Source organism: Centrocercus urophasianus, unplaced genomic scaffold (genome assembly GCF_019232065.1).
Source record: "Centrocercus urophasianus isolate 14NV4802_14NV808 unplaced genomic scaffold, USGS_Curo_1.0 seq_9, whole genome shotgun sequence".
NCBI lineage: Eukaryota > Metazoa > Chordata > Aves > Galliformes > Phasianidae > Centrocercus > Centrocercus urophasianus.
Window position 1 is genome coordinate 13,891,949 of NW_024885532.1, and position 12,417 is coordinate 13,904,365.

Consider the following 12,417-nt stretch of genomic DNA (forward strand, 5'->3'; position numbering starts at 1 on the left):
CCCAACATCATTAAGCATTTCAGACAAGAATCAGTAAGGATTCATGAGCTCTTTGGAGTTTCAAGGAAACTTGAGCCAAGCTGAAGTCTGAAGCACTAAGTCCTACCAGTTACATTGGAACATTCAAATATTCTCTTATCTAACCGTAATATGAATAACACTTCATCTCCTTTACTTCCTTTCAGAGCCATAGGGCATTTTTTGTCCCATGATTGTCTCAGCTCTGTTCTGTTGGAGGCATTTTGTTGTCAAGATGAGGTGCAAACAGTCAAAATGGGAAGGATGACAAGCTGCCTCCATTTCCCACATATTTGGCTGACTGGAAAGGCCATCCAGGGACCTCTGCCTCAAATCCAATGAACATATGGAGAAAAAGAAGAACAGGATGTAAAGAGTTCAACCCCCCTTGTATTATGATTGCATCAAAGAATCAGAATCAAATAATTTTTGTAACATTTGGAGTCAGCTACTGATCTTACTTACCTGCTTGGTGTCTTCTTTCTGTGAAAGTCAGAAATGCTTAGGAAAAACAAAAAGAATGTTGTACCAAATGTTGTAAGACTACCGGAATACTTCTCCAACAAACTGCTCCAGTAAAAAAATACATCAGAAAATATTTATAAATCTAGCAAAAGGTAACCTCTCCCCATCTAAAGGTAACTAAGACCACCACTACAGTCACTAGTGATTTATGCAATCCGCTCATGCATGGCAATAGAGTCAGCATTAAAAATGATTACTTGTCTTGACCACGTTGTGCGTTTGAACTAGTAGGTCTATGACAGAAGAAATTGAAGTTCACTCCTGTATTAAACCAGATCCTTTGGACATAGAAGTCAGTAGCAATACCTCTGTCTTCCTCTTTGAGGCTTTGATCAGAAACTCAGGAGCTATTTTCTTCATCTAGAAACATTCTTTTGGAGAATTTCAAACAAAATTCAAAATTATTTCTCTTAACACATTCATTCTCCTCACCTGCAAAATTCCATCTTTTATTTAGAGACTTTATCCAAGTTTGTCATCTTACTGATTTTGATTACTGGTTTTAAAGTCAGAAACAAAAACAAAAACAAAAACAATTATCCTTTTTTTCTGAAAATATATTTGTCATTCAAAATGGAATGACTACTGGAGTTCATTATCTTTTGAACTTAAGTAAAAAGTGAAAGAATGAGAGTCAGCAGAGTGAACAGTTTTTCCTTTTGGGGAAGGTTTAAGGAGGTGAGGAACTAAAAAGGCATTTGTTTTACAGCAATCAGGCATTCTTGTGCTGACATGCAGTGTTTTTCCACTCCAGTTGACATGGTTAGGCATCCTCTGACACCCTGGGGGATGTAAATCAGAGGCTGAGGAATTTAGACTTTTTACTCTCTGGAGAAATGTTCACGGTATTTTAATGATTATTTATCTTTCCACCATACATTTACTTAGATGTACGTAGGTTTAAAAACGTATAAATACATATTCCCTTTCAAATATTCAAAAGGTTAAAAAGGAAAAAAAAAAAAGAAACAAATTGCCGACCTTTAGCCTGTATGGCTTGTTATCATTTTCCTATGCATTTTCCAGAGGTGTTCTAGGAACAGCCTGTTGTACAGCTGTTCTGCTCCAGCTGAACAGGTTCATAGGGAATGAAGAGCTTAGAGCAATTTGTAGGCAATGAAGCAAAAAGAAAAATCCACAAAGAAGCAGCTGATGTTAGCAGCTTTTAAAGAGATTGAAAGAAAAAGGTAAGAATAGGGAATTGAATGTAGAACAGAGAGAGAAGAACATGATTTTGGAAGAAATCTGAATTATGATTTTTCAAAACCAAAAAGAAGCTGCAGTGCTTACCTTATAAGCCAGGCTTTATCCTTTCATGCTTTTTACTGCCTGCCGAACAATGTATCTGCTTAGAATATGCAGACATTTAGCCAATTCTTTACCTTTATTGCACAAATGACTAGGAAGATGAGTCTGACAGCAAAAGCTGTATGTTAGAGCTCTGTCACTAAGAGGCATCTAGACTTGAATCAAGAAAGATGTTAGGACGTGCTAAAATTATTAATTTCATTATTTGTAGTAACATCTTTCTGAAAAGTAACCTGCATGTTAAACTCCTCAAACAAATCTTGCAGTGCCCGTTTTCCTTTTGTAATCTGGAAATAAAGGTGCTTAGTTCCTATAAAGATTATGAAGCTCAGTTCAGGGTATTTTTCACTATGGAAAACAAAACTCTTCATAGAACTGTGATTTATTACTCTGTCATTAGCATTAATAGAAATTGTTATTTGCATCTATTTCAACATTTAATTTTTCATTGCAATAGATCATTGAAAATTTTAAAGGGAAGACACACAGTATGAGTTTCCATAGCTTTGTTTATATCTTTATCACAGAGTCAAGTCCAGCTCCCTAACTTACATCACATCCCATGGGGATTGCTTAGAAAGGCAAGGAAGTTTATTAAAAAAGTGTAATAGGACACTAGATATTTTTGTGTACATATTTTCATAGGGACATGGTCTATACTGAAAATAAATATTTCATGATATAATCTGATCAATCATTATAGAAAAACAACAACACCTCTTTGTGAGAAAGAATGAAGAAAAACATTTTAAAATGTTGTAGCTACTGCATTTTTTAAAAACACATGCTAATGTTCCCTTTTAGAGTATGCTCGATACTCCTGAGGTAGGTAATAAATATGGTACAATGTCATGGAGCAGAGGGATGCATTATTATTTTTAATTGGTTCTTTTACTACCTGTGGGTGCGCACAGACAACAGAACAGTGTATCAAACTTACTTTTAACCTTTAGACTTAGAAGAAGCTGGACAAGGGGTGCAAAGTGTATTTTAAGTTATTATCCTCACAGTCACCTCACTCCCTCTCTGTTTGTAACTAGTGAACATGAATGTTATCCAGTTTGTAGTGTCAGTGCCTTATATAGTGTTCCACTTAGACCTGTTGTTTTCTCCACAGGTTCTGTCATGCTTTTCCCTCTGCTTTGTGTGACATGCTATAGATTGTGTCAGATAACTTCAACATGATTCCTGCTTAGGGGAAAAAATGTTAAAAAAATTAAATGAAATCACTTTTGAGTGATGGTAAAAAAAGGACAAGACTGGCATATTTTTTTTGAAACGTACACGGGTCATAGCTCAGACAGAGGAGTGTGACACTCATGCTTAGAAAAAGGAATGGGATGTTTTTAAATACTACAGGGTAAAAGAACGAGATAAAGCAGAATATTCTTCTATTATGAAGACATTATTATGCCTGAATGCTAGTATTTGCAGCACTGCTACAGCTCGTTTCTTAGTTTCAGATGATAGGTATTCACAGATAATAACCATTTGCAGAGGTAAGACAGAGGGTAAGCGAGGCTAAATTGTGCTTCTACTTTAGAGAAGCCATTCACATTGTGGACCAGGAGAACAGGGAAATTAACTTTGCTGTATATGCGGAGTGGAATGAGAACTATGTGTTTTCTTCCCTTATCCCTCTGCATGCTCTGTCACGCATATTCTCCAACCAACAAATAATGTGAAAAGTAATAATGAAGGCTGATAGAGAAGGGACCACAGTGCTGATAGCCTTTCTTCTCTTCCCTGAGAATCTGTGTTTCACAGTAAGGTATTAATATGAGCATGTTGGTGCCTTTACCAAAAATAGGCTGAGAAAATAATGTGGAGAAAAATAGCATTAAAACATCTTTCAGCAGCTTTGAGGAAGTAGCTAAAAAAAAAACAACACCAAACATTGTTATTAAGGGAAGGAGACATCTTATATCTTGTGGTTTTTTTTTTTTTTTAAAAAAAAAAGAAAGTTAAGACTTTGACATTAGAAAGCATCAAAGCTAAGGAAAGTGCTAACAAACATTTTACTACTCCTAACTACTTTATTCAAATTTGTACTGTAGTTTTCAGATTAATTATTATATTTTCCCTGTCTAAAAGCTGTTCTGAAGTGGTGAAGAATGGAAGGTTCCAAATTCTCTCTTCACTGAAGCAGGTGTCTTTAAGTGTCCAAGCATTTACACCAGACACGGAATTCTGCCTATGGTTTTGTTTGAGTAAAGCTAGCTCAGCAGCAAAGACAATTATTTTGAGAGAACTTTTATGTTACAGCTCTTTATTTTGCTACTGAGGGTTCTCTGTGTTTACTGACTCCATCCTGGGAATCCACCTCATTTCTTGGCTGCAATGACCTTTGCATTTATAACTTTTCATCAGTTTCCAAGCAGTCAGTTGAAGATGAATGCTGTGGTATTAATATGTTTATCAAAAATTCTTGTGACCTGGACATAATTCCCTACCCTACCCTATCCCACCCCTTTCCCTTTTAAGCTCTGCTCTAATGCATTTTGTTGAAATCCAGGAAAAGTATTAGGTTCATTGCTTCTCAGATGGATATCAAGTTTTATGATTTTAGGCTTATATGGTAAATATATCAGATTGCCCTTTCAATCACAGTATACTGCTTTACTTTCTGCTTTAGTGTGAACACATCTAATATCCATTCATTACACCATGTCAATGCTTCACTCTTATTAGTAACAGTAGTAACTGTAATCCAGTATTCTTCTTGCTTCAGTGTTTTTCAGCCATAAAACTGAGATTACAAAGGAGTTAAATACTTTTATCCCTGTCAACATATCAGGAAAGTGAGGTACATAATTGGGAGGAACAGAAACAACTTGCTCCAAACTAAACTAAGGTAGCTAAGCCAGATGAGGGGACAGAAGCCACAATTCCTAATACTCATTACTGTCATCTATTCCCCCCAAAACTGAGGTTATTATGTCCCTGTGAGCCTTTTTAAAGGTTCGTTTTTTTGTTCTCATTTCTCAGTAAGATACAGTCTCCTTGCCTATTTCTAACAAAATTGATCGCAGGCAATTTTATTGAACAAATATTACATGATGATGCCTGCATGGATTTCTCCAAATACTGACATGCTCAGTTTAAATTAAATGAAGTTAATTAAGTTAATTCAAATTAAGTTTTTATATTTAAAATCTCTCTACTGGAAAATAACCAGATTTAAAGTTTGTGAGGGTTTTTTGCTTGTTCAGGTCTAGTTTATTTTGCTACATCCACATGATAAAGACAAACCTGAATAAGGCCTTGGATAAGCAGTACTATCTGTGAATATATCTTTTATGCTGTCTAAATATTATTTTGCAATATATAAAAAAGTAACATAATATACAAATGTTTAAAAAATCACCTACAAAAATATATGCTCCCTTTGGATGTGACAGTGCCTCTAAAACGTTGTTAATAACTGGTCCTCTAGAAACAAAATCATTTCATTTAAAAAAAGAAAAAAAGAAAGAAAGAAAAAAACAGAGCCCGTCAGTTTACTCATGACATTTGAGTGGATTAGTGCCAAATTGCCTCTGAAATATATTCTGGTAGTCAAACTTTAACAAGAAAATACATACCAAAACACAATCTGTGTTTGAAACAGAATAAATTTTTGGTAATAATTTACTGAAACTAAATTTAGTTCTCTAAAAGCTTATTTATATGGAGTCTTTCAGGAAAATTAATCTGTAAAAACAAATTTAAAGTGGATTAGTTAAACCTAATTAAGTCCCTGTATAGACGTTCATTCAGAATAAAAATTGCTTTGATTTGGTTTAACTTAACTCCCTTCCAAATGAATTACGACTACCAGAGATTTAATGTAGTTTAAATAATCTACTTTAAAAATTAAATGTAGAATAATTTTCCTGCATGTCTCTGTGTAGACAAGGGCTCTGGAAGAAATCTGTCTGTCTGACCCTTTCCCAGATGTTAATACAGGTGTAGACGTTAACAGAATTTCAAATACAAAGTCTTGTAAAACATGTTAAATCACTCTGAGTTCTGAAGTACTCTCTTAAAAAAAGAGACAGAATGCAGGTAAGTAAGCTATCTAATAGGTAGGAATTTATGACACAAGGGAAGGACTATCTTCTAATGGTGCCTAGAAACTGCAGGAAAAGTCTAATCTTCAGTTTTCAGGCTAACTTTTGGTGAGTGAACACGACTTCCCAAGAGAAGGAATGACTGGAAATGCTAATTTTCTACAGGTAATAGGAAGATGGAACATGACTTCTATCATCTGTCATCTGTTTAGAACATGAGTTCTTTATGCTGAGATTCCTGTTACACACCAGTAATAATCCTGTATAACCAATACAGTATTTATATTGTTCTTTGACGGTGTGTTTTGTAAAAGGATAACATTTCTTTCAAAATTTCAGAGTACAGTTTTGTACCATAGGTCTGAGTGACTGACTATTTGAGCAGGCATAAGGTCGGAGAGATTCTTGAAGAAAAATAACACCCATTTTTCCCTGTAGCTGTTCTGTGCAGGAATTAATATGGAAGCTTGGAGGAATGTACAGGCATGGTGACAATGAATTTTGAAAACATCTCCTCCAAGAAAGACCTTCTTAGTGTTTTAAAATAATTTCTCTCATGGGCAGGAGAGACTCAGATCGCAAATGATAACAGTAGCAGTATGATACAGTAGCAAATGATACAGTAGTAGTATTGGTGATTTCATAGACTCTTTTGGAGCATAGTAGGTAAATTCTTCCCATCTTGTCTTTTCTCTGCCAGTTTTGCAATCTTTCATTATTCCAATTGCAATTCAGTTGCAATGGAATGTATTTTTTTTAATAACAGATTTCAGAACCACTATAATCTGGGGCTAAAATGTTTTTATCAGAGTTAAATTATGCCCCTCTACTTAAATGAGTAGAATTAATTATACATTGGTAAATCCTCCACTCAAGCAGAATCCAGAATACTGAGAATGATATAAGAACCACTGTAAGATGAAAAAGCTATGCATAAACAAGCTACTGATACTTAAGAAGACTGATAGTTCTGCATATGAAGTAAACAACAATTTCTGATGTAGCTGATTTCATTTTCAAAATTTCAGCAGTATTGTTCTGTTCAATTGATTTTTACGTGGTACAGTTTAAAAGCTGGTTTTGTTTCTCTTTCCTTGCTTAGTAACAAGCATCAGTAGACAGCGAATTTCCAATCACTATAATGAGAAATGTCACAGAAGCACACATTGCAAGAGCACTAACTTTACATACTGATTGCATTGGATTTTGAAGGAAGAGGAAGGAAAAACAAAATAAGAGAATGGAATAACAGAATGATTTTGTGAACTACTTGATAATATCCTTCACATTTTATCTTTATATGAAATAAACCACACAACAATAATGAAACTATCAGTGGTGCATAAATGTCGTTCTCCACACCTCTACATCATCTCTTGGGTAAATGAAAAAATTCTAACAGGGAAAACCACAGTTAAACTGTGCAAATGGTGAACTGTAAATACAATGTTTAGGTCATTTCGAAAAAGAAGTTTTAACCAACAAAACCAGTTCTGTTGAGGTAACTCCTCCTTCAGGCCCACTTACAAGCCTCCATCTTTTGTTGTCACACCTCTGTGAGCTGTTGCTACTTACCATGTCCATAGAAAACAAGCCCTATAAAAACAACGCAAGTTATTTTATTCTGGATGAGCACACATAATGTTCTTGCAAGTGAGTCAGATAAACCTACAGAAGAGGAGAAGTGTGAAAATGCTCCTTGAGTGAAGGGTAGCTTAGATGACTGCTTTTGAGTATATCTGACTATTGAGTTCAGGTAGTTCAGGTACAAATATGAAAAGAAAAAAAAACAACAACAACAAAAAAAATTTGTTTAGTGTTCAGGTACATATGTTTATTATTCTTACAGAGTCATTCAAAGCACTGAAAGTGATGTATTTACATCACATTTGTAACTTAGGTGCTGAAAATGCTTCTTCCTTTTCTTTTTAGTTTAGTCTCTATGATAGATATTGCTTTGTTAAATATTTTCTGAAATCTCTGAATAATTAAGGCATAAAATAAGTGATTTAAGAGCAAAATGTTGTTTATAAAAGTGCACTTGTCAGTACTGGGGAGGTAAAAAGAAATAATCCTGCCGTGACAGTAGTCCCTCAGGAAGACCTTACCTTCCTGATATCATCCATGTTTCTTGTGGTTCAGAACACTTGTTAAGCTGAAAGGGGGGAAGAGGAGTGCATGACATTTAGACTTGTTGTAACATAAACCATTTCTTATCTCTTCCCTCAGTCCCTCTTCTCTGCCTCCCTTCTGTTTCCATTTACAACCTCACTATCCCTCCTGCCTCCTGGGACCACAACCTTAGTGTAATCTTTGTTCTTCTTGCTTCCCTCTGCATATCTGAGACAAACTGTTTCTCTCTTTTTTTTTTTTTTTTTTTTAGTCACACACACACACAAAATCCACATTTCCCTCTTTTTTTTTTTTTTTTTTTTAACTTCTAGAAGCATCATTTCTTCTTCTTCTCCTTTTTTCTTTTCTCCGAAGTGAATATTTTTATATCTCATTTCAATTTGTCTCACAGTTCCCATATCGGCCAGCCCATAGGGCTAAAATCCCAGATGACACTGCCAGTTCTACTTGTTAAACTTTTTTTTTGTCATAAAGTGAACATTGTCCCATTGGGTTATAGAACTGAAGTCCTTTTCTTCTCTGTTTACTAAAAGACAATCTAAGAAATTATGCCAGAATGCACTGTTCTTCCAACCTAAACTGGTTCTCAGTAAGCCCAGATAGCATTTCTATGCCACTATCAACTTCTAGCTCATTTCACCCACAGTTGTTAGCAAACTTGACATGATTTTCATGTTAATTAGATGCTTGGCAGTCTAGGTTTTCATTTCTCAAATTTGTTAATCAGCCAAAAGTTCTTTTTTAGGATTTTCCAAGAAGCATTGATATCTTAGAAGAGCAGTCCAACATGCACTTTGCCTTATTTAGATTTAAAACATGAGCATCTCTATGCCTAAATCCCTTGGGGATCTGGTCTAGCTAGGTGCTCTGTGAGAAAGCTTAACACACACTGACAGCACAGAGTTTAGAAGCAAGTAGTCTTGACCACAGCCACTTACATTCAAAACACGTTCAGAATATAAAGTAGTGCTGTCTTTCTTTCAGAACATTTGCCCAGGAAATGACAGATCTGGGAGGACCAGAATGATGCTAAGTTCCATTATGAGTTTCACCCGGAATTCTGTTGCTTCACTTCATTGGAAGAATATGAACAACAGTATTTGCATATTTTGCGCAGTGTTTTGAGATCAGTTGAAGAGAGCTGTTTAAAAAGATGAACAAATTTTAAGAGAAGCTTTGAAGCATCCAGAGTTTTACATTAATAGTTCTGCATTAATAGTTTTGAGGTGCAAAGAAATGCTGTTATAAATGGCACCACTTATGCCTTGTATTTTTCTATCTATGCAATCACCAAGCAAATGCAGTAGTTAGATATCTTATTGCAAGTCCACGTGGGAGAGCTAAAAGTATGATGTTAATGCAGCTAAATTAAGGACCATTAAGCCCTTGTATGGAAGCTCTTATTGAGAAGTAGAGTGCTTAAGAGAAGATTTTTTTTTTTTTTTTTAAAGTAATTTCTCTACATTAACTTCATAGCTTCAGTTGATTCATCACAACCTTTCCAACAGCTGGCAGTCCCAAGTGATACCAGTTTTTCACAAAAGTAAATCTTTGGAATCAGACCCTGTGATGGACACAGTGGAAAATCACAGAGAACAGCAAAAAAAAAAAAAAAAAAAAAAATAGCATGATAGTATAAAGCAGTGGATGCCTGCCCACTCAAACTGGGTGCTTGAGCTCAAACTTGATGTTTACATCTGAAGTAAGCACAAAAGTCTGTGTGGCACAAGCTTTGGTAAAAGGATATTGGAAACTGTGCTATGTGAAAATGCTGTTGTGCATCCCATTACTCCATGCAGAGGTTCCCAAAAGAATCATTTTCTTTATGTCTATGGTGCTTCTTCATGCTTTATTAATTTTTGGAGGGATTCAGCTTGGCTACTTGGTTGTCACTTTATTGTCCCAATAAATATCGACTCTATGTAAAGAAAAATATAAAACTGCCAGATAAACCAAACCATATCTTATACTCTAAAGTCAATACAAGTTCCTTCTCTGTCATTAACACAGGAATTCTGCAAACTTTTCAGCAATGATAAGGCCACATCATGGACATAAATGTTGATACTTCTATTCTCTGGAATCACCAATTTTATTTAATAATTAGATTTTGGTTGTTGTTTTCAGCTTTCATAATTCATTGATTTCAGTGGCTTCCAACTAATACATTAGCAATCTCCACCTCCACCCCAAACCCCGGCATTATACCTAGAAGTTTGTAAAAGTAAGCATAACTGTGTCAGTTTCCACCTTCAGGGTAATCAGTTACATTTCCATTCTTCAGTCATATATTGTTTTGCTTATTATAATGCTTAAGTTAATAGAGGAACAACCATAATGATGATAGAGTAAGAAACAAAAGCTTCTATGTCTCATGTGGAAAATAAACAGAATATTTTCTCATTCTAAGAGTTATCACATCTATGAAGGACAAATGTAATACTAGTTGTTACTACTGTTTTTAGGTTTTAAAGGACCTTAATAACTTCACTTCACTGTTTTAGGAGCATAACAACCTTTTTTTTTTTTTTTTTTTAATAAACGTCTTCTCAATTAAAAGCATTAAAAAATTAAAATCTTCTGTAGGCATTAGATAGGTTTCATTTCATTTGCATAGATGATGCTAAATAGATTTATTAATGTAATTCGGTCACTGCTATCTTATAGCATTTAGCTAGGCATTAAGTGTAGACAAACAGAAGTAATATTTGAAAGCATTTCAGTTTAGGGTCATATAATTAAATTTTGATGCTGATCTTCACAAAAGTATCTACCTACGAGGGATAAGCATGACAGTCTTCACAGATAGATGCCATATCATGTGCATTTACTTTATCACAAGTTACAGTGAACTAGGGCTGGTGTTTTTTTCCTCTTCAGCTGTGCATTTTGTTGTTAAAGTGCACATAGACTTGCATTTTCCATTTAGAGAGATCAATATTTCCTGCCCTCCCACCCTTTATTTCTCTCTGCCCACCATTTTTCTTGTCAGATTGTGTTCCCCATTGCTGGGTGAGCAGTTTATGAGAAATAAACCACTGAGGCACATCAAAGCTTGTAAGAGGGCCAGGTCAGTAATCCAGTAGCTGAGTTTTTCAATCCATTCTCTTTCAAGTAGCTTATTTTAAAAGATACAACAGAAATAAAACATTATTGTGTCTCCTGTTGATGTTTAACAAAACTATAGAAAGACCTTTTGCCTTAATAATGCCAGTGACATGCATTTTATATTTCTAATTATTTATTTATAGCTGACATGAAAATGCTTCCCACTAGACATCGCTGACTGCATGAAACCAAGTTCTGCATTGCCTTTGTGAGACTTTCGTTATTATAACATGATTAAAATAGTACATTAATTATGCATCTTGCTATAAAACTGAATACAGCAGAGGAAATAAATACATATTAATAATATATTAGCTATTAAATTGTATACTTGTCATTTGAATGATATACAAACTGATACATCTTCAGTTCACGAAGACCACCATTCATGGACTTCTAAGTCCATTTACATTTCACTGCCATGGAAGGAGAAAGATCACCTTGTTGTGCAGATGAGTACTCTTGAGATTAAGTAGCCAGCACAGCTTTATTGTCAGGCTAAAATTTTCACTAAGATGTGGTTGTAGCATAAAGCATATTGGCCACTAGGATAAACCATGTGCAGTCTACTTTTCATCAAGATAAGTGTTTGAATTTATGAACATTAAAAAGGAGACACCTTGAAACAAGAACAATTCTGACTTTTTATTTTGTGTTTCCTTGTACTGAAGGAAGGCAGACTTTTATACTGAAGAGAAGCCAGCTACATTTTGCTGCACTGGTGAAATATATTGTAGAAATAGATATTTAAAAGTTCTTATAAAGTGAGTCGTGATTAGATTGCTTAAAGAGGAGATTGTAAGACTGTATGTAAATAAAGCATGTGAAGAAATTATCTAGGAGTAATGCAATGGGTTCCAAAATCAGCACATCAAGGTGTCATTTCAGTTAAAGGACAGAGCCAATAGATTACAAAGTGCAACTGCAGCTGATTAGCTGCAGCAAACTTTCATTAAAATAAAACATTTACTTTCTTTTGGCTCAAGCTAGAATAAAAATAAATTTGTTTAATATGAGAGCTGCTTGGCAAGATTTGCTGTAGGAAATTAAATGTGCCTGGGAATGTTCATGCCAGTGAGGTCAGCTGTCATGGAGTGACCTATGTCCATATTATTAAAATCTGCTAGTTGACTATAGAAGGTGAATGCAGGCAAATTGCCAGTGGAGAACGCTGTTAACTCCTAAAGCTTGTCTAAGAGATAGATGGGAGAGGCCTGTGTAATTTAACAAGTGTCTGACTTTCAGTCCTGAGCACTTGTTATTTTACAAGTAG

General features: G+C 34.9%; 1 protein-coding gene across 7 annotated transcripts in view; it reads left to right on the forward strand.

The window, feature by feature from the left end:
• Positions 1 to 12,417, forward strand: part of PCDH9 (protocadherin 9) — a 703,877-nt gene that overhangs the window by 118,807 nt on the left and 572,653 nt on the right. Inside the window, exon 3 of one of the 7 annotated variants that reach the window (XM_042838943.1) lies at positions 6,138 to 6,154. The exons of the other annotated variants lie outside the window; for them this stretch is intronic. Coding sequence (XP_042694877.1) covers positions 6,138 to 6,154 — 17 coding nt within the window. The remainder of the gene's footprint in view (positions 1 to 6,137; positions 6,155 to 12,417) is intronic. 7 annotated transcript variants of the gene reach the window in all.